This window comes from Rutilus rutilus (assembly GCF_951802725.1).
Source record: "Rutilus rutilus genome assembly, chromosome: 1".
Taxonomy (NCBI): Eukaryota; Metazoa; Chordata; class Actinopteri; order Cypriniformes; family Leuciscidae; genus Rutilus; species Rutilus rutilus.
In genome coordinates, this window is record NC_140209.1 from 6,846,603 (window position 1) to 6,873,467 (window position 26,865).

Here is a 26,865-nt window from a genome sequence, read left to right on the forward strand (position 1 = left end):
CAGAGTTAGATGAGTCCATACATACCCTTCTCATCTCCGTGTGTCCTGTAACTCTGTCTGACGCACCCACCGCTAGCCTAGCTTAGCACAAAGACTCAACTCAACTCAACTCAACTTTATTTATATACCACCACTAAAAACAACGATTGTTGACCAAGGTGCTGTACATTATTGCACAAAACATTGGCATTGACATCATTTACTACATACGAATACAGGACAAAACACAGAACATACCAGACACCGCACAAATCAGCTACAATTATAAGCCAGAGAAAAATAGTAGGTTTTGAGTTTAGCTTTAAACTCATGTAGTGTAGTGACAGTTCTAATAAAAGCAGGTAAGCTGTTCCAAAGTTTTGGTGCAGCAACGGCAAAGGCTCGATCTGGAGGTAAACGGAGGTAAACGGTGAATAAGCCAAAGTCCCAAAAAGTCGGCATGTTCCTTTAAGTTCACAGGCTCCAGACTAGCATCTGAGGGCGGCGACACCAGAGTTCTGCAGAGAGTATCTGGTGGTGCTGGGCTGACAATAAAGCACTAAGCTTAATTTAGGGTGTAGATGACATTAGAGGTCGACCGATATGTTGTTTTTTTCAGGCCGATGCCGATCTTTTGAAATCCGGCCGATTAATGCTGCCGATTTATTTTGGCCGATTATGTGCTTGTTTTTAACCTCTATTTGAAAGATAAAATGTAACACAAATAATTACTAAAGATGGACAAGATTTCTCAACAAAAACATTTATTGAACAATGAACAATTGACCAATCTGCACTTGTACAAAAGACAAAAAGACCATGAGATATGTTTGGTAATTGCACCAGAATGAATTAAATTAATTTGCTACATTTCAGATTAATATATTTGTTTTCCTTAATTAATTAACAGTAACTTAAACACTTTGCAGTTTGAACGATGTCTTGTAGGCTATAAACAAAATGAGTATGTTTTTATGTTTCCACCGTTCGATCACATCCGCGCCTCACACACACACACACAAATATAAGTAAAAACTTTGTGACTTTAAACACACGCGACTTTTCGATCGCGCCCGCGCCCCTCTCTCCCTCTCTCACACACACACCATATTCCAGCCATAGACAGTCGATTCCAGCATTGCAATCTTTACATCGCAGCCTGCTTCTGAGCTAAGGTGGAGCTACAGATTAGGTGTCCCTAAAGAACCCGCGTATCTAACAGTAGTTCCGCATTACATGAATTAATTTTGCACGCGAGTTTTATTTATTTTTATACCGTGTATTCTCCGTGTAAATTTATACTCCAAACCGTGACGCCCGTACCGTTTCGGTTCAATGCGAATACATGTAACGTTCCACCCCTAGTCTACAGTGAAATAGTCACACCATTAATCGATCGACCCCTAGATGACATTAACTTTAATTACTATCATTCATAGGCCCGGTTTCACAGACATGGCTTAAGCCTAGTCCCAGACTAAACTGCCCACTTGAGCTGTCTTAACTCAAAGCGACTTGCACAGATATATATTAAAATAGTCAAAGATTTAGCCTGTTCTGGATTAAACAAAGCCGATTGCAAGAGGAAGGATTATAGCTAGTCTATGACTAAATTGAATCTTAAATTAATCCTTCAAAGAGGCAGGTTTAACTCGTGCTTAGTACTGTTTGTGAGGGAGCATGGAATATTTGGAATATCTAAATGAAAACCAACATGCACAACAGAGGCCAGCCAGAGTACTTGTGGATAGGAGTGATCCTTTACATTACTTTGATGACACAGCTTTTCAAGACCGCTTTCGTATGTCCAAGGAAAATGCAGTGGAGATAATATCTTTGCTTGAGCCTAGACTTTCCTGTCTGTCTCTGAGAGGAAGGCCTTTACCCATTTCTCTCCAAGTTCTGCTCACACTGAGGTTTTTTGCGTCCGGGACCTTTCACCGTGAAACTGGTGATTTGTGTGGTGCCAGTGAAGCAACTGTGTGTAGAATAGTTCACAAAGTCAGCAGAGCCATTTGTGAACTGAGGAGTCTTTACATAAAGTTTCCTGATGCTGCTGACCAAGCCAAATATAAAGTGCAATTCTATGAATATGGGCACTTCCCAGGTGTCATTGGCTGTATAGATGGATGTCATGTTCCTGTCAAGTGTCCATCAACCCCTGATGCTGAGGAGTACAGGAACCGTAAGAACTGGTTTTCTATCAACGTTCAGGGTGTATGCACACCTAATTTAGAGTTTTCAAACATTGTTGCGCGCTGGAAAGGTTCAACTCACGATTCAAGGATTTTTGTCAACTCTTCATTATGTGCTCAGTTTCAAAGTGGACAGTATAGTGGACTTCTACTTGGTGACAGTGGATATGGTCAGAGTAACTTTTTATTCACTCCATACATAAATCCCACAACAGCTGAGCAGCAAAGATACAACAGAGCTCATATCCGAACAAGAGGCATGGTTGAACGCATGTTTGGAATATGGAAAAATCGATTCCAGTGTTTACGTAATACACTTCGCTTCAGGCCAAGGAGATGCTGCAAGGTCATCATTGCTACAGCGGTGCTGCACAACTACCTGAAGCAGCGCTGCTGTCCTGATCCTCCAATGGAAGATGACGATGAAGCAGATGTGCCCATGACTGAGGCAGCCAATGACCAACGAGGACTTGCACACAGAGTTGCTTTCACATTGCAGCACTTCAGCTAGATGAGATGCATTTCAATATGGAATGTATTCATTATGCCTTATTTTGCCTTGATAATTTTTGTTCTGTACAAAATTAAAATAGTGTGCAGCAAAATTTAAAAAAATTACTAAACCAATACTGGTTGAAAATGTAGTTTGTGGTTGTTTAAATACACTCAGTCATGAATATCTAAATGACAAAAGGTTTATTTTTGTTTTTATTGTTTATACATCATATTGTTCACCATGGCTGGCTCCTTACTGTATCGTTTTTGGATCATACCTCTTTCTTCCAACTTCATATCCAATTCAACCTGTAGAATTCTCATTTTCATTTCATGTTCTTCCTTCAGATATTTCATTTTTTCCTCATGAAATTCTCTGGCTAACTTTTCATGGATGGTCATCTTGCTTGTTCTCTGCTGAAAGGTGGTGGCAGCATCTTTTCTCAGGGATGCAGGAGCAGATGTGGAAGGCACACACTCACTGTGCTCTGGCTTTTCCAACCCGTTCAGATTCCTTTCTTCTGTGGGGAAAATAAAATAAATAAAACAAATAAATTCACATGATCCTTACAATGAAAGAAGAATAAAAATTGACAGAGTGGAATATATGTACCAAAGGAAGAAATCAATTTCTTTCTAACATACCATTTGTGCTCAGGGGCCGTATTCACAAAGAATTTTAAGGCTTAAAGTAGCTCCTAACTGGCAAATTTAGGAGCAACTCCTAAAAATAATGGGCGTGTCACTCGTAACTTTAGGACTCCTAATTTTTTTGACTAAGAGTAATTCACAAAACATTTTAGCCCTAAAAGTAGCACCTAAGCCTGGGACAGCTTAAAAGAAGTCGAGAGGACTCCTAACTCACTAATGGCGCTTTTCCACTGCATGGTACGGTACGGCTTGGTTCGGTACGGCACGCTTTGGCGCTTTTCCACTGCATGGTACGGTACGGCTCGGTTCGGTACGGCACGCTTATGGCGCATTTCCACTGCATGGTACGGTACGGTACGGCTCGCTTCGGCTCGCTTTAAATGGTACCACCTCTGTGGAGGTTCCAAGCGTACCGTACCGGTACTAAAATGTGACGTGAAAACACTGAAGATCACTGATTGGTCAGACAGAATCGTCACTACCAGTGTCATTGTATTTGCGACACGAGACCATGCACGAGACAAACCCGCTAGATTTAAATAGCCAGTAGACAACAGCCAACGCTGTAGTGTCTTGCAGTTAAAAAGTTTCTTGTAAACTGTTTCTTGCAGTCAGGGGCGGCGCCGGATAATTTTTAACGCATGTGCTGAGGGCACACACACACACATATGTGTGTGTATATATATTATTAATAAATGAGCAAAACTTGGCCACAAAATATTTAATATTCAATTATTTTAATGATCACAATTAAAGTTTTAATTTTATTAAATTGAACAAGCGCAAAATTCAGCATTCAATCAAATATTCAAAAAGACTTAATAATAATAATTCTATTTCTCTCTATAGGCGCGTTTACTACGAATATGGCGATCGTCAACTTCATCTTTGCCATGCACAGACAGAAAACACTATTTTATAAATAAAAATCACTGCACGCGTCCCCGGATTTACAAACGCACATCTTGCTTGTTGCACGCACATTATGTCGAAATAACGAGATATTATGTTGAAATAACATTATTATTATTAAGTCTTTTTGAATATTTGATTGAATGCTGAATTTTGCGCTTGTTCAATTTAATAAAATTAGGCCTATATATAGCCTATATATATATATAGCCTACTATTAATAAATGAGCAAACCTTGGCCACAAAATATTTAATATTCAATTATTTTAATGATCACAATTAAAGTTTTAATTTTATTAAAACGCGTGCACTGATTTTTATTTATAAAATAGTGTTTTCTGTCAGTGTCTGTGCATGGCAAAGATGAAGTTGACGATCGCCATATTCGTAGTAAACGCGCCTATAGAGAGAAATGCACATAATGGATTACATAAGAGAGTAGCCTATTTCTTTTTGTTTTGAATTATTTCGTTTAAAGACATTTCAAGCTTTGTGTATTTGAGGATGAGATGCGCTCTAGTTAACGTACAATGCAAGTGACCGCTCGGGCGCCTAAATGATTAAATTGTCTATTTTGCATCTTATTCAATCCAGGCAATTGTTTGATGAAAAAATTATTAAAATTAAGATACAATTTATACAAAACGAAATTCACTTTAAAGAAATGCTTTCTACAAAACAAAACTTAATGAAGTGGTCAAAATTATGTCTGACTCGCTCCATGTCTCTCTACTCGTGCTGTTCACTTTTCATAATCAACATAGGCAGATGGAAAAAAAATAACATAACATTAACTAAATGCGCTTTTTTAATGGCAGTAGTTTAAAACAGTACATTAGGCCTAGACTCTCTATTTGTAAAGATTGCTGCACATTCATTTAATTCTGAATTTTGCACACACAAGTTGAAAGGCATTTGTTCAAATCAAGTTCACGGATAATTGTGCGTGCATTTATTAATCATTATGATACTAAAATCATAAAGTAGGCTATGCTATGTACAAAAAATCAGATGAGCCCAGAATATGAACGCAACGTTTAATTACACGTTAAGAATTTTCCTTCCATATAGTAAACCATTATAAGAACGTTTAATTTAAAAACATCCACATGCCGAGAATCAAGAGCACCATCCCCTGTGTTGTGCGTTTGAAATGTGGCGCGTTTACGATGATGTCATGGCAGTAGAGGCGGCAACTATAACGATCAGTCCCACCCATTTTGAAGCGGTACTAACTGCAATGGAAAAGCAACCGAGCTAAAGCGAACCGAACCGTGCCGTACCGAGTCGAGTCGTACCACGCAGTGGAAAAGCGAAGCGAGCCGAACCGTTCCGCACCGAGTCGAACCGTACCGAGCCGAACCGTGCCGTACCATGCAGTGGAAAAGCGCCATAAGACCTATTCACAAACCATTTTTTGTGGCATTTCACGATGCGATGTTTTGAAATGCGTATGCTACAGGAGAGGGAACAATTTTGCATTGTAGGCATAACAACAACAAGCAAAACTAGGCTACTCATTGCATGTAAAGTAATTGTAACGTTTCATTGTGAATCAAATTAAAATGTTCTTCTCTTTGCAAACGTATAGGCAGAGGCATATAGTGACAGATTAATTCAATAATGTTGCAAAGATATTGCATCAATCCATATGTTTCATTAGGCTACTAGGCTATTTGTTTTGCCTTACTCTTTATTCATTTAGGCTATTTATTCAGTTATTCATCATCTTCCGTCCTTCATACTACTTGTGAAGCGCACGCATTCTCAGACCTGTCACCTGTCAATCATCATCGTAGGGGAGGTGTTTGGAATCATTCCCGCATTTCAATCATCAGCCAATCAAGGTGGTCACTTCAGTCAAGCTCGTGCATGAGTAATGACGTCATCCATAGCAACGAAGACTCACTCTTAAATTAGGAGTTGTCATTTTTCTTTACTAAGAGTAGGTCTAAAATGCGTTGTGAATAACTTTTAAGAGAAAACTCCTAGCTAAAATCTTTTAGAGCGATTTAGGAGTACTCCTAGTGGTAAGATAAAATGCTTTGTGAATACGGCCCCAGATCTTCATCTGAACTGTTCAAGTGATCATCATCTGGTATACCATCCAGAGGTTGCTGGTGCTGTATTATTCCAGACAGCAAGTCACTCAATTCATCAGTTTTGTCTTTATTTGGTGGTCCACCACCAGTAGTAAATCGCTGTCTTCTGATCTCTGCATTCTGTCGTTTTAAAGCCAGTTTAAGGTTCTTCCACAGAGTCTATACAGGCAAAAATCATTCATTATAAATTGTCCCAAAAATATGAATATGAGAAATGAGCAATGATAATAATGAAGAAATCTCACCTGAAGTTGTTGTATTGTTCTTGTGGTTGCATTTTCATTTGCATTAAATTCATTGCAAATTGCATTCCAAGCACTGCTTTTCTTTTGCTCACTAGCAGTAGTGTGGATTTTACTTTCAATAACTGGATGGTTGGTCAAAATTTGTTTCAGTAGTGTTTTTTCATACTCACTGAAGTTTTTGGAACGAATTCTTTTTGCATCTGCCATTGCTTTGTGTCAAAATGTTCACCGATAATAATGTTTTCTGGTCCATTCCAGGTTTTTATGAGCACCATCAGCCCAACGGCATGTGCTTATACTCAACTTAATCAGGCCTATCCCAGGTGTTTTCATTTAAGATTACTTAATTTACTCCAGGACTCTGTAGTCTCAGACTAACTAAGCTTATTTTAAGCCACGTTCATGAAAGGTACTTAAATGCCCCAGTTTAACTAGTACACATTAAGGCCTACTCCTGGCTTATGCTAAGCCATGTCTGTGAAACCGGGCCATAATGTCTTAATATTAATTAAAAGCAAAATGAGTGAAAAAATTGACGTTAGGGAGTGAAAATAGCCAATAATCATCCTACTGTTTACAATGGTAATTTAGTGTTTAAATAAGAGTTTTCCTACATCTTAAAATGTTTAGTTTTAGGGGAATCTTTGAAGGATGAACAAAGTGTGTTATCACATTAAAAATAACACATGATATTATAGTTTTGAAGTGCTGGAAAAAGATGTGTAGTACTTGTAAGCCTTTGACTATTTCTGTCACAATTCATAGTTCCCTTTCGAGAGGTCTCTCGTATTGCGTAAGGCTAGCTTACGCTATGGGAAAACCTTCTTTTCTCGAAAATATTAAAGCAAACTTTTTAAAACGCAGTGCAGCTGCACAGCGAGCACAACTGAGCGCGAGAGCGGTCATTGTCTGTGCTGCGGCAACTGCACGAACCTACGACGAGGCGGCTTTGACGCGAGAACCAATCAGGACGCCTGGTGCGTCAGAGCCCGCCAGTATGGGCGTGGTCAGAGGCTATATATTGCCGAGCCTCGCTTAGGTCCTTTATATTTTTACTCCTGCAGCGACTTCTCCACTTCGCTGACCTCCGGAATAGAAGCACTCGTCGCCGTCAAAACGCCTTTCAGCGGATGCCGGCTTCATTCAGCACGCTGTTTTGCTGTGCCTTCGGGCGCGCCATATCCTTTTATTGCAAATCCTGTGTGTTCACCGCTGCGTTCACACTTTAAAAGAGTATATTTCTGAGGCGTTGTTTCAAATGCCTCGCACCACCCGCACCTCGTGTAGAGGCCCACTTCCTGCCTGAGCTGCACTCACTAAGGGCAGCTGCCTGGAATGTGATGTGATGTGATGGATCTTACCACTCTGCGGGCTCGACTCGCCTGCTTCACCGATGATGACCCGCTCCCCGCTCCTTTGCTTGAGCCGCGCAAGAAGAAGCACCGTTCACAAAGGGAGCCTGAGCGAGCTGAGACGAGCGTGCTCACGCCGGCTCAGTCCCCGGGTGCCTCGGTCTCTCTCCAGCGGTCTCCCTCGCCAGTCCTGTTTACACAGGCCGACCAGCGACCCTCTCTGTGAGCGGCAGACCTCGTGTCGTTTGGGACTTCAGACGAGGAAGAAGAGGAAAAGGATGAGAGCCTTTCCCTCGCGGCTTCGGACTGCGACGACTGGGCGGGGTCCGTTTCCGGCCCCCCTCCGTCCACACTAGCATTCGCCAGCTCAGCTTTCTCGAGTGTGGCCATCAGACAATGGAATAAATTGCCAACAGAGCTGACCACATGTGTAAATTTTAACACCTTTTCACATCGGGCCAAAAAATGGCTTCTTTTAAAACAAACATGTTCACATAATGTATTGTAATTGATGTGTATGTGAGAGTGTACTTGTAAATGAATGCTGAGGAATGAATGAAGGGTGTGATAATTTTAATATTATTTTTGAGATAATGTATTATTAACTTTATATGTTGACATCAGCCTGCCCAGGGACTACAGGTGGAAATTAGCACATGTGCTACAACCTGGTAAAATGCATCTCTCCTTTATAAGGTTAATGTATATTTTACATTGTCCCTGTTCAAATAAATAATAAATTAATGAAATGAAATGAATGAACAAGACAGCGTGAGGACCAACATCGACATGGAATTCTCTGCGTACTCACCAAGGCAGTGGCAGACCTCTGGCTCGACTGGTCTCCACCCCAACAACCCTCACGCAGCAGGCTCGACGAGTGGTTCCTGCAGGGGCGCCGACAGACCCCTCAGCAGCGACCCGCCCCCTTCTTCACCTTAGTTCATGATGACTTACTAAGTCGTGGAAGGCACCGCCGCTGCTTCACACGATGGCTGTCCTGCAAGTCTTTCAGGCCAAACTTCTCCATTCCCTGGACGAGTCTGGACCTGAATCAGAGGCTTTCAAGGAGCTGCGTAGCTCCTCTGACCTGGCCCTGCGGGCTATGAAGTCTACAGCCCAGGCCATCGGGAGGAGCATGGCCTACCTACCGGTGCTCAAGCAGCACCTGTGGTTGAACTTGACAGCTTTCATGGACTTCCCCATCTCCAGTTTTGGTCTCTTTGGCCCGGCCATTAAGAGCTTCTCCGAGCGCTACACAGAGGTGCAGAAAGCATCACAGGCGATGCACTTCCTTCCGAAACGTTCCAGCTCGATGCCAGACCAGAAGGAAGCCTCCTCAACAGCAGCCCAAGTCAGTGCCACCGGTCACCCAGCCCCCGCCCAGCGGCTGAAGTCTGTCGCCGCTCTCGCTCTGCTAGGCGCACTCCGTTCCCTGAGAGGCGGGGACCCCGACCCAGGATTGTGTTGGACCCTGAGCCTCGTAAGCCGTCCTAGTCACAGGGAGAAAAAGAGAGAATTCGAGTCCCGCCGAGGCCGGAACGATCTCTCAAATCCTTCAGACATTCCCCAGTTCCCTCTGTTCAGGCGGCTAGAAACTCTGGAAACTCTGCAGCAAACGAGTCTGCCGTGAAGCACGCTCGCCTGCAAACAAACGCCATTTTCACAGCGACACAAATAAAGCAAGAACAGAGCTCTTTTCTCCATGTGTCATGTAGGCCATGTGCCCGCTATGAAGTTTGCACGCCTACACACAAGCACTGTCCCCACAGTAGACAATTCGCCATCACGTGCTGCTAATTTAACAAATATAGAAGGTGTGCCCACCACAAGCTCTGCACCTCCACACATAAACACTGTGCATACAGTCTCTAGACAGCTCACGCTGCCAGTGTAGTTCAGGTGTCCATTATGATGTGCGCGCCCCTACACAGAAACACTTCCAACACGGTGTCATCTTTTTCCCCTATCAGGGAAAAGAAGGTAATAAATGTAGACTGTGTGCACACTGCTATGAACGCACCGCTACATGTGAAAACTGTTCCTGTGGGGCTAGTTTCCACCCAAGCCCACACTATAGATGCTTTAGGGGGTTTGCGCTCCCTGAGGCGCGTGCCCCTGTGCATGAGCGCTGCTCGCACGGGAGGGAAAACATTAGACAGCCGGACGGCTGGGCACCTGTCTCACAGCGACCCAGGTCCTGTCTTCATCCAACCCCTAACTATGGGACCCGAAACCTGGGAGGCTATCCCCGAAATATCAAAATGGGTGTTGAACATAATAAAACAAGGATACTCGCTCCAGTTTGCTTCCAGACCTCCACACTTTTTAGCCAAGGTCGAGACAACGGTCGAAAAGGGCGTGGACCGTGTTCTCCACACCGAAGTTACAAAACTGTTGGAAACGGGAGCTGTCGAAACCATTCCTATGTCACAAAGCGAGACAGGCTTTTACAGACGCTACTTCTTCCTCGTCCCCAAAAAGGATGGCGGTCTCAGACCCTCTAGATCTCAGACACTTGAACAAAGCGCTTATGACGCGTCTGTTCAGGATGTTGACAACCAAACAAATTCTCGTGCATATTGGCCCGGGAGATTGGTTTTTCTCAGTAGATCTGAAAGACGCCTATTTTCACATCCAGATAGCGCCTCAACACACAGACCATTCCTGAGGTTTGCATTCGGAGAGCAGGCTTATCCATACACAGTACTAGCATTCGGCCTGTCTCTAGCGCCCTGTAGCTTCATGAAGTGTATGGACGCGGCGCTCTTCCCCTTGAGACAGTGGGGAGTGCGAGTGTTAAACTACCTTGACGATTGGCTCATCGTTGCCCAATCGGACACACTATCTCCCAGCCGGAACATCTCCTTCCCGGGTATAGAAATAGACTCGGTACACATGAGAGCGCACCTTACCGAAGCGCACACGCTTTCTATTCGGTGCCTGGCGACATCTTTCAGGGCGGGTGCCCGCGTTCCCCTCAAGAGATTCCAGAAGATGCTGGGTCTCATGGCTTCGGCCTCACCAGTACTCCAACTAGGACTGCTGCGAATGCGTCCTGTTCAGTGCTGGCTAAAACCACGGGTCCCAGCTCACGCATGGCGATCTGGTCACTTACAAATCAGAGCGAGTCACTACTGCATCAGAGCCCTGACCCCCCGGAAAGCGACCAACTGGTATCGGTCTTGCGTGAGATTGGGTGTGATCTCGAGGAGAAAAGCAATCTCGACAGATGCCTCCAGCTCAGGCTGGGGGGCCCTTTAGGAGGGCAGGCCCGTCTCTGGTCTGTGATCAGACCCAGAGAAACGCCAACACATAAACTGTCTAGAGATGAAGGCGGTAGCCTTAGCCTTAAAAGCCTTTCTCCCATACTTAAGAGACCACCACGTCCTGGTCCGGATGGACAACAGGGCAGTGGTGTCGTACATAATCCGCCAGGTCTCAGGTCTCAGGTCACACAACCTACAAAGCATGGCAGAGAATTTTTTTTTCTCTGGTCCCAGCACAACCTGTGCTTGCTGAGGGTGGCGCATGTGCCAGGCATTCTGAACCAGGGTGCGGATATGTTATCCAGACGCAATGTTCTTTCAGGGGAATGGTCTCCTCCCCCACGAACGGTTCAGCTGCTGTGGGGATGTCTTCGGCAGGGCGGAGTTCGACCTCTTCGCCTCAGAAGACAACGCTCACTGCCAAATATTTTTTACAAATAACAGGGCCACGACTGGCCGAGCCGCCCTCTGTACGTGTTCCCTCCTGTCACGATGTTACCACAGGTCATCAAAAGGATCAGGGAGTGCAGATGTGAAGTGCTGTTAATAGCCCCCCCCCCCCTGGAGAACCCAGTCGTGGTACCCAGAGCTGATAAAGCTGCTGAAAACAGCCCCATGGCCAATTCCACAGAGGAAAGACCTCATACAGGCGAACGGGAAAATTTCGCACCCACGTCCCGACTTATGGGCCCTCCACGCATGGCCTCTCAACAGGTACCCAGGTATATCCCGGATAGAGTGCTGCAAACCATTTTGGAAGCTAGAGCGCCCTCAACAAAGACGCCTGTACACTCAGAAATAGGCAGTGTTTTCTAGCTGGTGTGCTACACTAAACGTAGACCCTCGTTCATTTTAAGTACCGAGTGTGCTCGTATTTTTACAAGAGCTCCTGGATCACTCAGTCGCACCCCCTCCACACTCAAAGTCTATGTGGCAGCTATAAAAGTGTTTCATGCACTGGTAGCCGACAAACCACTGGGAAGGAACGACCTCATTGTCCGTTTTCTCAAGGGCACTAGGAGGTTAAACCCTTCATGCTCCCCGTCTGTGCCTATCTGGGACCTCTCTAAAGTCCTGGAGGCCATGAACGGTCCCCCTTCGAGCCGCTTCGGTCTGTGGACCTGAATTTGCTCTCGCTCAAAACTGCTTTTCTGCTGGCGCTGCCTCAGTCAAGTGAGTGGGTGATCTACAAGCGTTATATATGAATGCCTCCTGCCTGGAATTTGGGCCAAATGACTCCACGGTCGTCCTTAAACCGAGGCACGGTTATGTTCCTAAAGTACTCTCCACTCCATTCAGAGCACAGGTCATTTCCCTGAAGGCTCTATCCTCGCCAGATGATGAGAGTTATGTCTATTATCCGTCCTTCGGATGAGACGTTAAACCGAGGTCCTGACTCTCTGTGGTCATTAAAAATCCCAGGATGTCCTTCGAAAAAGAGAAGGGGTTTAACCCCGGCATCCTGGCCAAATTTGCCCCTTGGCCTCTGTCCATCATGGCCTCCTAATCATCCCCATATACTGATTGGCTTCATCACTGTCTCCTCTCCACCAGTAAGCTGGTGTGTGGTGGGCGTTCTGGCGCAATATGGCTGCCGTCGCATCATCCAAGTGGATGCTGCACATTGGTGGTGGCTGAGGAGATTCCCCCTTTCATGTAAAAGCGCTTTGAGTAGGCCTACCTAGAAAAGCGCTATATAAATGTAATGAATTATTATTATTATTATTATTATTATTATTTACTCTGCCTCGTAATGGCTCTCAGGAGATTTATCTGGAGTGTTCTGCGTCATTTAGGCAGTCAGAGCAACTCCTTGTATACTTTGGTGGCTGCACTAAAGGTTTAGCCGTCACAAAGCAGAGACTGTCGCGCTGGATAGTGGATGCTATTGCGCTAGCTTATAAGTCCAAAGACCTTCTTTGCCCCTTGGGCGTCAGAGCTCACTCCATGAGAGACATGGCCTCTTCGTGGGCCTGGTCCAGTGGAATATCCATTGAGGACATTTTTTCGGCGGCTGGCTGGGCCTCGCCATCCACATTTGTGAAATTTTATAACTTGGAGGTACCAGGCCAAGGTTCTCTCAGTGTAAGTGTTAAGCACCCCCCTCCCCCCAAAAAAAGTCTTAGGCCTCATACATACCCGGCTCTGGCCTTCAACTGGTTACTATGTATCCCTTATGACCATGAACTACGGTTCCTAGTTATCCAGTATATGAAGCCCGTCTAGAACTGGCTTATATTAGGATCATGCTTCCCTTGTGGTTCATTCATATGCCTTGGGTTACGGTAGGGCAAAGTTAGCACACACAGTGTTTTGAAGGGGGTTCCCATAGCGTAAGCTAGCCTTATGCAATACGAGAGACCTTTCAAAAGGGAACTACTTGGTTACCAACGTAACCTTAGTTCCTTGAGGTGAGGGAACGAGTATTGCGTAACCCGCCGTGCTACTGTGCTAGGATCAGGAGATCGCTTTATTCGTTTAAAACCTGGAGCACCTAGGCGAAGTACGGCAATATATAGCCTCTGACCACGACCATCTGGCGGGCTCTGACATGCCAGGCGTCCTGATTGGTTCTAGCATCAAAGCCGCCTTGCCATAGGTTTGTGAGTTGCCGCAGCACAGCCAATGACTGCTCTCGCACTTAGTTGTGCTCGCTGTGCAGCTGCACTGCATTTTAAAAAGTTTGCTTCAATATTCTGAAGAAAAAGGTTTTCCCATAGCGTAAGCTAGCCTTACGCAATACTCGTTCCCTCATCTCAGGGAACTGAGGTTATGTTAGTAACCAAGTAGTTATGCCTAGAGTTACTACATTAGCCTCAATCCATGGTGAATGTTGCTGATTTGTGGACTGATAGCCTTCTATAAGTGTTTCTCTTGTTTCCACATCAGCGCTGTTTGATCTGATATCTATGGGTTAGGGTTAGTTGAATTTGAATGTTTCTCACTGGAACTCGCAGCGATGATGATATTAATTCTGAAGCAAATTCAATGGATTTCTTCACTGAATCTCCAGAGTCTGGATCTCCTAGTAACAGTGTTGTGTGATTGAGATCGGCCCGCGACTGGCATGTTTGGGGCGCTGCGCTGTCTATGATTGGTCCGAAATATTAAACGGTCTAATAAACGGAAGCATAAATGAGTAGCACATTTTCATTCCACTTTTTTTTTTTTTTTGGCATTTGCATTTGCTGCTCAGCAACGCTATGGTCACACCAGCGCAACCTAAATACATATTTGGTCACACCGGCAGGAAAAATGGACGCAAAAATGTGACCAATTGGTCACAATCTTGAGCCCTGCTGGGTTTGTTTTTTTGTTTTTTCAACAAATGGTCAGTAGAGGAAGGTTTGAGAATTTTATATTGATTGCCAACATCAGATCAAGCCTAAATACTATTTTAACTTTTATTTTACATAATCAGTAAACACCAAGTTACTAATAAAGTTGTATTTGTCAAATATCATATGTTGTTCATAGTTATAGAGATTCTTCTTGGAGTAACTTTGGTAACAGGGTTGATGAATACAGTCAGTGCTACAGTTTTTGTAAAAACTGAGACAAAGGATTGAGATTATTTTCTTGTCTTCCCATCATGCAGTAGAAAGAGCCCAGATGGTGTCACTTCCTGTGTGTCACAGTTTTAAGAAATGCTTTGTTTTTAAAAGGAGAAAAATCATGTCAAAAGAAACAGAGTTGAGTGAAACATGTACAGTAGGACATGGGTAATGCTAATAAACGTTTGTGTTATTTCTCACAGGGTAATTCACTTGAGCTTGTGTTTCTGGTGTCCCACTTTCACATGCGCATGAATGGAAGTCAGTGCAAGGAAAAGTCTAGTGTGAACGTCCATTAATAATTAAAACATTTTAGTCAAATAAATATCTCAAAGTTGGTGTCAAAATATGGCAGTATTGTATATTTTAATGTTAATATCATGTTAGATAATTGTGTCATTTACCAAATATATGTAATAGTTATTGCTAAAGAAACATGGGATTCGTGCCTATAATGTTTTAAAAATAATAATTGGAAGATAAATGTTCCTCATTTTTGGAAAGTTTCAAAAACAATATTTTATAACAGTTTTCTACTTTCTACTATTACATCAGGGCTCACTTGCATGTCCTTTCACTTTATATTTCTCTCTTTGAATTATTTTGATGTACTGAAAATCAAATTAATAATTTTCTCTTTTGATTTCAGACCTGATGGAAGAGCGTGAGGAGAGTGAAGAACTGAGTGAAGTGAAGGAGGAACATCATGTCAAACCTGGAGGAAAACCTTTGAGTCGCTCAAAGACAAAAAAATTTTTTTTAAAGAAAATAGCCAAGAAATCTTTCACCTGCACTCAGTGTGGAAAGAGTCTCACAACCAAACGAGATCTTAAACGTCACATGATAATTCACACTGGAGTGAAGCCGTTCTCATGTGATCAATGTGGGAAGAGTTTCACAAGCAAACACAGTTTTAATGTTCACATGAGGATCCACACTGGAGAGAAGCCATTCTCATGTGATCAGTGCGGCAAAACATTTCTTAGTACATCAGTCCTGAAGGCACACCTGACAGTTCATACGAAGGAGAAGCCGCATTCATGTTCTGTGTGTGGAAAGAGTTTTTCACTGCTGAATTATTTACATAAACATGAGAAAACTCACACTGGTGTGAGAGAGTACATGTGCTTTGAGTGTGAGAAGACTTTTATTACAGCGGACGGTTTAAAACTGCACCAGAGAATTCACACTGGAGAAAAACCTTACAAGTGTTCACACTGTGACAAGAGATTCAATCGATCATCATCTCTGAAAACACATGAGATGATCCACACTGGAGAGAAGCCGCACACGTGTGATCAGTGTGGGAATTGTTTCACTAACAAAAAGCAACTTGATGTTCACATGAGGATCCACACTGGAGAGAAGCCATTCATGTGTGATCAGTGTGGAAAGAGATTCTCATGCAAAAGTATTCTTAAGAGTCACATGAGGATCCACACCGGAGTGAAGCCGTTCTCATGTGATCAATGCGGCAAAACATTTCTTAGGGCATCAGTCCTGAAGACACACCTGACAGTTCATACGAAGGAGAAGCCGCATTCATGTTGTGTGTGTGGAAAGAGTTTTTCACTGCTGCAATATTTACACACACATCAGAAAACTCACACTGGTGTAAGAGAGTACATGTGCTTTGAGTGTGAGAAGACTTTTACTACAGCAAACTGTTTAAAACTGCACCAGAGAATTCACACTGGAGAAAAACCTTACAAGTGTTCACACTGTGACAAGAGATTCAATCGATCATCATCTCTGAAATCACATGAGAGGATCCACACTGGAGAAAAACCTTGCAAGTGTTCACACTGTGACAAGAGATTCAGTCTGTCAGCAGATCTGAAAAAACATGAGAGGATCCACACTGGAGAGAAACCTTACAAGTGTTCACACTGTGACAAGAGATTCAGTCGGTCATCACATCTAAAAAAACATGAGAGGATCCACACTGGAGAGAAACCTTACAAGTGTTCACACTGTGACAAGAGATTCAGTGTGTCATCATCTCTGAAAACACATGAGAGGATCCACACTGGAGAGAAACCTTACAAGTGTTCACACTGTGACAAGAGATTCAGTGACTCATCATCTCTGAAAACACATGAGAGGATCCACACTGGAGAGAAACCTTACAAGTGTTCACACTGTGACAAGAGATTCAGTCACTCATCATCTCTGAAAACACATGAGAGGATCCACACTGGAGAAAAACCTTACAAGTGTTCACACTGTGACAAGAGATTCAGTGACTCATCATCTCTGAAAACGCATGAGAGGATCCACACTGGAGAAAAACCTTACAAGTGTTCACACTGTGACAAGAGATTCAATCGATCATTATCTCTGAAAACACATGAGAGGATCCATACTGGAGAAAAACCTTACAAGTGTTCACACTGTGACAAGAGATTCAGTCAGTCATCAGATCTGAAAACGCATGAGAGGATCCACACTGGAGAAAAACCTTACAAGTGTTCACACTGTGACAAGAGATTCAGTCTGTCAACATCTCTGAAAAAACATGAGAGGATCCACACTGGAGAGAAGCCGCACACGTGTGATCAGTGTGGAAAGAGTTTCTCTATTAAAACTCAGCTGAATCTACACATGAAGATCCATGCAGTGGAGAAACCACATCACCTCAGTCTGAGATCACGGTAAGTAGTTTATTTTCATGTGCTGAGCAACAAAGTCTCTTCTGTGTAAGTTAGACACACATCACCCTATAGGCAAATCTCTCCTCTCCACCTATAGCCGTTGTGTGGTGAGCACAGGACACTTTGTTGATTGTTTGATATCTATTAACCCTCTGGGGTCTGAGGTGTTTTCTGGGCCCTGGAGGTGTTCTGACATGCTCTGACATTTGTGCTTATTTCTGTTACTTGTGACATTTTCATGGCTAAAGTCTAATTACACTGTATTCAGCACAAACTCTGCTACAATAATATATCAGCAGCATGTATGTAAAAGTTTGTAGTTTTGAGATAATGACATTTATGCGTGGTTTGTGAAAATACAAAAAAGAATTGTCACTGAAATAAGTTCATGAAACCCATACTGATTATTTAACAGAGATTGTTTTGGCTTTATAGCGGTTCTTTTAAAAGTTATTTTCCAGCTAAACTTAGTTTTGATTGATTCACTTCCGTCGCAACGATCGTATGTTATTAAATTAAATTAGGGGCCGCCAAGATGACACCATTCTCTCTACACAGACTTTAAAGGCACACTATGCAGCTTTCCGTTTTTGTCAAACGGCGACCCCTAGAGTCGCTGTGGAGTACTTGTATTTAACGTTACTGTCGTAAATACCACTCGCGCAGAGCCATCTCTGCACTCACGGCCTGATCCCATTATCCTGCTGGAAGTAGCCATCAGAGGATGGGTACATGGTGGTCATAAAGGGATGGACATGGTCAGAAACAATGCTCAGGTAGGCCGTGGCATTTAAACGATGCCCAATTGGCACTAAGGGGCCTAAAGTGTTCCAAGAAAACCTCCCCCACACCATTACACCACCACCACCAGCCTGCACAGTGGTAACAAGGCATGATGGATCCATGTTCTCATTCTGTTTACGCCAAATTTTGACTCTACCATCTGAATGTCTCAACAGAAATCGAGACTCATCAGACCAGGCAACATTTTTCCAGTCTTCAACTGTCCAATTTTGGTGAGCTCGTGCAAATTGTAGCCTCTTTTTCCTATTTGTAGTGGAGATGAGTGGTACCTGGTGGGGTATTCTGCTGTTGTAGCCCATCCGCCTCAAGGTTGTGCGTGTTGTGGCTTCACAAATGCTTTGCTGCATACCTCGGTTGTAACGAGTGGTTATTTCAGTCAAAGTTGCTCTTCTATCAGCTTGAATCAGTCGGCCCATTCTCCTCTAACCTCTAGCATCAACAAGGCATTTTCGCCCACAGGACTGCCGCATACTGGATGTTTTTCCCTTTTCACACCATTCTTTGTAAACCCTAGAAATGGTTGTGCGTGAAAATCCCAGTAACTGAGCAGATTGTGAAATACTCAGACCGGCCCGTCTGGCACCAACAACCATGCCACGCTCAAAATTGCTTAAATCACCTTTCTTTCCCATTCTGACATTCAGTTTGGAGTTCAGGAGATTGTCTTGACCAGGACCACACCCCTAAATGCATTGAAGCAACTGCCATGTGATTGGTTGATTAGATAATTGCATTAATGAGAAATTGAACAGGTGTTCCTAATAATCCTTTAGGTGAGTGTATATATATCCTTGCATTCTTTCCTGTGGCTCAGTGACACACCTGAATGAAAGGCTCATTATGGGTGTAAACTTCTCAGGTGTGAACACTAAATATTCATGATGGTGTTGGATCGTTTACGCCCCATCCGCATATTGCCTTTCCAAACTAAAAGTGTTTCACAAAATTTAAATCAATGTATTGTTTTATGTGAACGATTAGGCAGGATGATTTTCACATCATTTTGAAGAAAAAACTCTAGGCGACAAAATACATTATTCAGAGGTCTTATTGACACATATTTACTATGTGTTTTGTGGCCTTATTTCAGAAACTTTCATTTTTAGTTTTTTCAATAACTATGCATAAACATTATTCTCTCAAAAATGAAAACATGTACATGTTGCTCACATATTATGGTAGCCGTGTTTGTGCTAAATAGAGTGTAATTACACCTTTTCCATTAATTTGTTTATAAGCAACTGACAAAAACACAAATGTAAGAGCATGTCAGAACATCTCAAGGACGGCAAAAAAACCTCAGACCCCAGAGGGTTAAGAGCTGCGCGTGCCCTGTTGAACTGTCGGCAGTCTGTATTGTATGTGCACCTCGAACACCCCATGTATGCGGGTTATTTCAGTTTGATGCTCATTCTTATCCTACTTTTGTTTATCAAGTAAAGCTGTGGACGGTAGAATGGGTGATACACAGTTAGCCAACACGAGTTTGATTGGGGAATAAAGTACAAGTTGTGAGATGTCAATCGCCTCCGTGAGTCTTTGAGCCTCCGGCCCAAAGTTGCAAGGGTGGTTTTTCGTCTCACATGTACTTGGGGGTGCGAGACGACCAACATTCAACCCGAAAAAAGTCATAACTATTCCAATAACTTCGAGGCTGTTCGGTTAAGATAAAAAAGTTACTTAGTTCAACTTTAAACGCGAACCTGTGAGAAACGCTGATGGCATTCACATGCGCATTAAGAATTGGTTCTATAGTTATGTGCGTTTGAATATATGTGCGCAGGTTTGGAATTCCCTACAAACCAAGCGTAAACAAAGTACTTTCCTTATAAATTTTTATACAGAATTTTATTTTATTTTGTCACTTCGGGGTAGGTATGCAAATTGAGTTTTCCCGACGACGATTTATCTGTAGAGTGAAGGGATCCTCCATAGGGAAAGACTAGTTGGCACTTCAGCACTGCGTTGTCATCGGTTCCAGGCGAAGGTCCTTCATCAGATCTGGATACAGCCTGAATCCGGCAGGCTGGGGGAAAACCTCGGGATAAACAAAGACACTAAAATTAGCGTAGATGCCATTCTTCTTATGATGTAAGTTTTTTTTTGTCCAATAATTAAAATCTTTTTTTTTTTTTTTTTTTTTGAATTTAGAAGTAGGAAATTACTAGTCATCCAATTTTTTATATCAGCTGTGCATTCCATTGATTTTGTGAATTGGCAAGTTTCGTTAGGTTTTGAAGAAATATAGAGCTGAGTATCATCAGCATTACAGTGAAAATTGATTCCATGCTTCCTAATGATATCTCCTAATGGTAGCATGTACAGAGTGAACAGCAACGGTCCTAGTACTGAGCCTTGTGGTACGCCATACTGAACTAGTGATCGATGAGACATCTCTTCATTTACTGCTACAAACTGATAACGGTCAGATAAATATGATTTAAACCATGCTAATGCAATTCCACTAATGCCAACATAATGTTCAAGTCTATTTAAAAGAATGTTGTGGTCGATAGTGTCAAATACAGCACTAAGATCGAGTAACACCAAGAGAGATACAACCACGATCGGATGATAAGAGTAAATCATTTGTGACTCTGAGAACTGTCTCTGTACTATGGTACGGTCTAAATCCTGACTGAAAATCCTCGCAGATATCATTTCTTTCTAAAAAGGAACACAATTGTGAGGATACTGCCTTTTCTAGTATCTTTGACAGAAAAGACAGATTCGAGATCGGCCTGTAATTGACTAATTCTGTAGGATCAAGTTGCGTTTTTTTAACAAGCGGTTTAATCATAGCCAGCTTAAAGTTTTTTGGTACGTATCCTAGAGACAAAGATGAATTAATGATATTAAGAAGAGGATCTATGACCTCTGGAAGCATCTCTTTCAGTAGCTTAGTCGGTATAGGGTCTAACATACATGTTGTCGATTTAGATGATTTAACGAGTTTAGTGAATTCTTCCTCTCCTATAGCAATGAATGAATTAAATTTTTCCTCAAGGAGACTACAATGCACTGCCTGATGCGATACTGTAGTAGACGGTTGCATAGTTATAATTTTGTCCCTGATATTATCAATCTTATAAGTGAAGAAGTTCATAAAGTCATTACTGCTGTGTTGCTTGGAAACTTCGGTGCTTGAAGCTTTATTTTTCGTTGGTTTAGCCACTGTTTCAAATAAATACCTAGGATTGTTTATTTTCTTCTAATAGGTTTGAAAAATAAGCAGATCTAGCAGCTTTTAAAGCCTCTCTGTAAGCAATCGAGCTCTCTTTCCATGAAATGCGAAATACCTCTAGTTTTGTTTTCTTCCAGCTGCGCTCCATTTTTCTGGCTGCTCTCTTAAGGGCCCGAGTGTGCTCGTTGTACCACGGCATTGGACTATTTTCTTTAATCTTATTTAAGCACAACGGAGCAACTGTGTCTAAAGTGCTGGAAAAGAGAGAGTTTAAAGTTTCTGTCGCAATATCTAGCTCTTCTAAGCTATCCGGGATGCTGAGATGATGAAACTGATCAGGAAAGATTATTAATAAAGAAATCTTTAGTGGCAGAAGTGATAGGTCTAGCATATTTATAACAGGGAGTCGGCTTTGCAGCCTTGGCTAAATGTAATTTACACGAGACTAGATAATGATCTGAGATGTCATCGCTCTGCTGCAGAATTTCAACGGCATCAACATCTATTCCATGTGATCATATTAGATCTCGAGTATGATTACGACGATGAGTCGGTCCTGACACGTGTTGTCTAACTCCAATAGAGTTAAGAATGTCTTTAAATGCCAAACCCAATGCATCTTTTTCATTATCGATGTGTATATTAAAATCACCAACAATTAGTACTTTATCTGCAGCCAATACTAACTCTGATAGAAAGTCCGCAAATTCTTTGATAAAGTCTGTATGGTGCCCTGGTGGCCTGTATACAGTAGCCAGCACAAATCTCAAGTGTGATTTATCGTTTATACTATATATTTTTACATTAAGCACCAACACTTCAAAAGCATTATATTTAAAACTTGATTTCTTAGTGGATTTAAAAATATTACTATAAATTACAGCAACACCTTCCCCTTTGCGTTTCAGACGAGGCTCATGTTTATAACAGTAATCTTGCGGTGTGGACTAGGGATGTTAACCGATGACCGTTTGACCGATGGTTGACCGTTTTAACGTTAACCGGTCAAAATTGTCGGTAGTCGGTTAAAAAAAAAAACGTGATTTCTAAATTAGGCTATTATAGACAGTGGACTAAACGCTATTACAGTTAGCCATCTCATTCCAATATCTTTTTGTGTGAAGTGAACAAATCCCTCACACTCAATTTTTCATAACTCGCCTGTTTGTACTTAATAAACCAATAAAAACATTTGGCGCGAGGTCACAGCGTTTGGGTTCGCGCGCTCACAAGGTTTGCGAAAAGTAAAGGCAACAGGCTAAAACACTCGAGGTTAGAGCCAGGGCAGACAACAGGATGAAGCGTGCAAAGAAGTGTGTGGGACCATTTCACCAAAAAGAATGACATAGATGTAAGCTGCAACTTGTGTGATACAGTGCTTAAATACAGTAGTAACACATCATCTATGATGTATCACCTGAAAACGCGACACCCGCAAGCCTCTTCGGGTGAGAAAGGTAGCCAAAGCGGGAGGCAGAGCGGCACAGAGTTGCGACAGAGTTGCGAAATTGCAGGCACGATATTGCACAATATTAGGAAAATATTATGATATTGGGGAAAAATTACATTGCGATATTTTTTCCCAACGATAGCCTATATACAGTGAGGAAAATAAGTATTTGAACACCCTGCTATTTTGCAAGTTCTCCCACTTGGAAATCATGGAGGGGTCTGAAATTGTCATCGTAGGTGCATGTCCACTGTGAGAGACATAATCTAAAAAAAAATATCCAGAAATCACAATGTATGATTTTTTAACTATTTATTTGTATGATAAAGCTGCAAATAAGTATTTGAACACCTGAGAAAATCAATGTTAATATTTGGTACAGTAGCCTTTGTTTGCAATTACAGAGGTCAAACGTTTCCTGTAGTTTTTCACCAGGTTTGCACACACTGCAGGAGGGATTTTGGCCCACTCCTCCACACAGATCTTCTCTAGATTAGTCAGGTTTCTGGGCTGTCACTGAGAAACACGGAGTTTGAGCTCCCTCCAAAGATTCTCTATTGGGTTTAGGTCTGGAGACTGGCTAGGACACGCCAGAACCTTGATATGCTTCTTACAGAGCCACTCCTTGGTTATCCTGGCTGTGTGCTTCGGGTCATTGTCATGTTGGAAGACCCAGCCTCGACCCATCTTCAATGCTCTAACTGAGGGAAGGAGGTTGTTCCCCAAAATCTCGCAATACATGGCCCCGGTCATCCTCTCCTTAATACAGTGCAGTCGCCCTGTCCCATGTGCAGAAAAACACCCCCAAAGCATGATGCTACCACCCCCATGCTTCACAGTAGGGATGGTGTTCTTGGGATGGTACTCATCATTCTTCTTCCTCCAAACACGTTTAGTGGAATTATGACCAAAAAGTTCTATTTTGGTCTCATCTGACAACATGACTTTCTCCCATGACTCCTCTGGATCATCCAAATGGTCATTGGCAAACTTAAGACGGGCCTTGACATGTGCTGGTTTAAGCAGGGGAACCTTCCGTGCCATGCATGATTTCAAACCATGACGTCTTAGTGTATTACCAACAGTAACCTTAGAAACGGTGGTCCCAGCTCTTTTCAGGTCATTGACCAGCTCCTCCCGTGTAGTTCTGGGCTGATTTCTCACCTTTCTTAGGATCATTGAGACCCCACGAGGTGAGATCTTGCATGGAGCCCCAGTCCGAGGGAGATTGACAGTCATGTTTAGCTTCTTCCATTTTCTAATGATTGCTCCAACAGTGGACCTTTTTTCACCAAGCTGCTTGGCAATTTCCCCGTAGCCCTTTCCAGCCTTGTGGAGGTGTACAATTTTGTCTCTAGTGTCTTTGGACAGCTCTTTGGTCTTGGCCATGTTAGTAGTTGGATTCTTACTGATTGTATGGGGTGGACAGGTGTCTTTATGCAGCTAACGACCTCAAACAGGTGCATCTAATTTAGGATAATAAATGGAGTGGAGGTGGACATTTTAAAGGCAGACTAACAGGTCTTTGAGGGTCAGAATTCTAGCTGATAGACAGGTGTTCAAATACTTATTTGCAGCTGTATCATACAAATAAATAGTTAAAAAATCATATATTGTGCTTTCTGGATTTTTTTTTTTTTAGATTATGTCTCTCACAGTGGACATGCACCTACGATGACAATTTCAGACCCCTCCATGATTTCCAAGTGGGAGAACTTGCAAAATAGCAGGGTGTTCAAATACTTATTTTCCTCACTGTATTGCGATATTGCGAGCCATGATCAATATAGGCCTTGTTGTGAACTTAGAATCGAAAGACCAGGAGACTTGGTTGTTTCTTCAGCAGGATTCTTTATTGAGAACACGAGCTGTCGGTAGCTGCAGTCACCAAGTCTAATGTGAATGTTCTCTTACAGTTTATATACATTTAGGGGCAGGAACCGAAAAAGACAGGTTTAGGAACCGGTTTTAGACTGAGAGCATTGCCCACCCTAATCCACTCAGCATATCTATTCAAACACTGAGACCCGAGTACAGGACTGGCTGGACTTTCTTGCTAAAACACAAACTCCAAGAGTTTCAGTAAAACAGGACTGACCAGAGTCTTTTGCTAGAAAACTCTGATAACCATAATTTATACCTAACCTTAACATGCTAAATTCAATGTAAACCTAAATTAAATATTTTAATAAATTTGCATTTCCACAGCCTACTAAAGTCAATAATTACCATTCCATGATATTAATAATTTCACTAATAAGCAAGCTTCATTACAAGTGACAAAAAGGTCACTTAATATTTTATTCCAAAATTAGAACATATTTCTGTCAGAATTCGGTGAACGTTCTACGCAATCCAACTTGGCGGCGCTCTTAAAGCCCATGTTGCAGGTTAGAGTACCCAGTAAGCCAATGTATAGAAAAATAATGTAGGAACTAGATTTAAATATAAACATATACTTATAAAACGCTATTTAGGCTTCTGGAGTCGTTTTTGTGAGAAATTTTTACTTCCGCATTTGAAAATCTCTTAAACCGCCGAACCTGAAGTGACGTAACATGAGGTAGAGCGGTCAAAGTAAATCAACTAGCGAATAGGAAAGCAATGGATCGCAATGACAGCTCGGAAAGGGAATTGTAGCCTAAATGTTTACTCATATGATATATATATATAATTCATTTATAATTGATATATATGATGATATCATATAATTATGAGCCTGATAAGTGAGCAGGATAGGCCAGGGTTAGACAGAACAACGGTGAGTTGTGGTGTGAGGAGAACAGGGCGAGAGAAGTGTTAGCTTATAGATGTAACGTTATGCCTATTCACGTTAGCCGATGATATGTATAACACTATGCTCAGATCACAATACTGTACAGATTATTATCATCATGTATCAGGCAATAGCAAAGCTAGTACTTAGACCCTTACCTGCATGTGTTGTGCGTGTCAGCCATTAGGAGACAGTTTCCAGAGGAAGAGGGACTTTATAAAGGCTTTGAATTTACCCATTTGGTGACGATGAATAAAAAAATGATCACAATCACAACTGTCTTACTGTATAAAAACTTTATATGTAGAAACAGCCAACACAAACATTAAAGTCGGTTTGTACAGATTGAAAATGAATTATAGAACATAATATATAATATTATATTTATATTAATAATAATAATAATAATAGTGTCGGCTGCAGACTAATAACAAACACATAAATGCATTACATTACAAGTTTATGTAGGATATGTTAATGAATTAAATTAAGACAAGGCACATTTTGTAAAACAGATGTACAATAAGTGATCTCTGACGGATCCGTGAGCGTCATGTTTCCCGCTGGCGGCCGAACCACATGCTGACGGCGGACCGTCACCGGGCGACCCGATGAAGGAGCTGGGACAGTGTGCACATATCGCCGGGATTATAATCATTCGGTCTATAGTGAACGCTACACACTACCGCGTTTTTCAAAGCAGAAGCAGAAGTGAAGTCCCGTCTCTTACCCGGCACAAAACGCACACTGGCACGGAAGATTGCACCGTCCTTTTTCTTATTCGGAAACCTGTGGACTCCATGTCCTGACAGGCCATAATTCACAATCATTTACCACGACGATGATTAATTGAAATACAATAAGCACAGAAAACACACTGAATCATGACCGCTCCAACTGACTACCAACCTATCTCTGCACTGAGCGCGAACGCAGAGCCAAACGACTACCTCATGTGACGTCATATGACGCGATGGTGAAAAAAAGCGCTTTTTCAACACGGTCAAGGAAACGGTCACGTTTTCTATTAAATTTGTGCCCTTATGTCTTGCAAAACAATTTTTAATCCTGCATTTACTTTTCATATGGTATTTTCATACAAGGTTATATTAATAAAAAAAAATAAAAAAAACCTGCAACATGGGCTTTAACAGATGTTTGTTTGTTCATTATTTCCTCAAAATAAGTAAAAAAAAAATCTCTCTCTCTCTCTCTCTCTCTCTCTCTCTCTCTCTCTCTCTCT

At 42.2% G+C, this 26,865-nt stretch overlaps 2 protein-coding genes across 3 annotated transcripts in view; both read left to right on the forward strand.

The window, feature by feature from the left end:
* The window catches only part of LOC311302652 (uncharacterized protein), an 81,656-nt gene that overhangs the window by 3,621 nt on the left and 51,170 nt on the right, over nucleotides 1-26,865 (forward strand). Inside the window, exon 3 of one of the 2 annotated variants that reach the window (XM_084428660.1) lies at nucleotides 15,404-17,408. In XM_084428660.1, coding sequence (XP_084284786.1) covers nucleotides 15,404-17,408 — 2,005 coding nt within the window. Of the gene's footprint in view, nucleotides 1-15,403; nucleotides 17,409-26,865 lie in introns of those variants that run through there. The other variant, XM_084428661.1, reaches the window with a different exon arrangement.
* LOC311301355 (putative nuclease HARBI1) lies at nucleotides 1,660-2,685 on the forward strand (the record flags this gene model as incomplete). The annotated part of the gene is made up of 1 exon (XM_084426375.1): nucleotides 1,660-2,685. The coding sequence occupies one exon, from the start codon at nucleotides 1,660-1,662 to the stop codon at nucleotides 2,683-2,685; it is 1,026 nt and encodes a 341-aa protein (XP_084282501.1).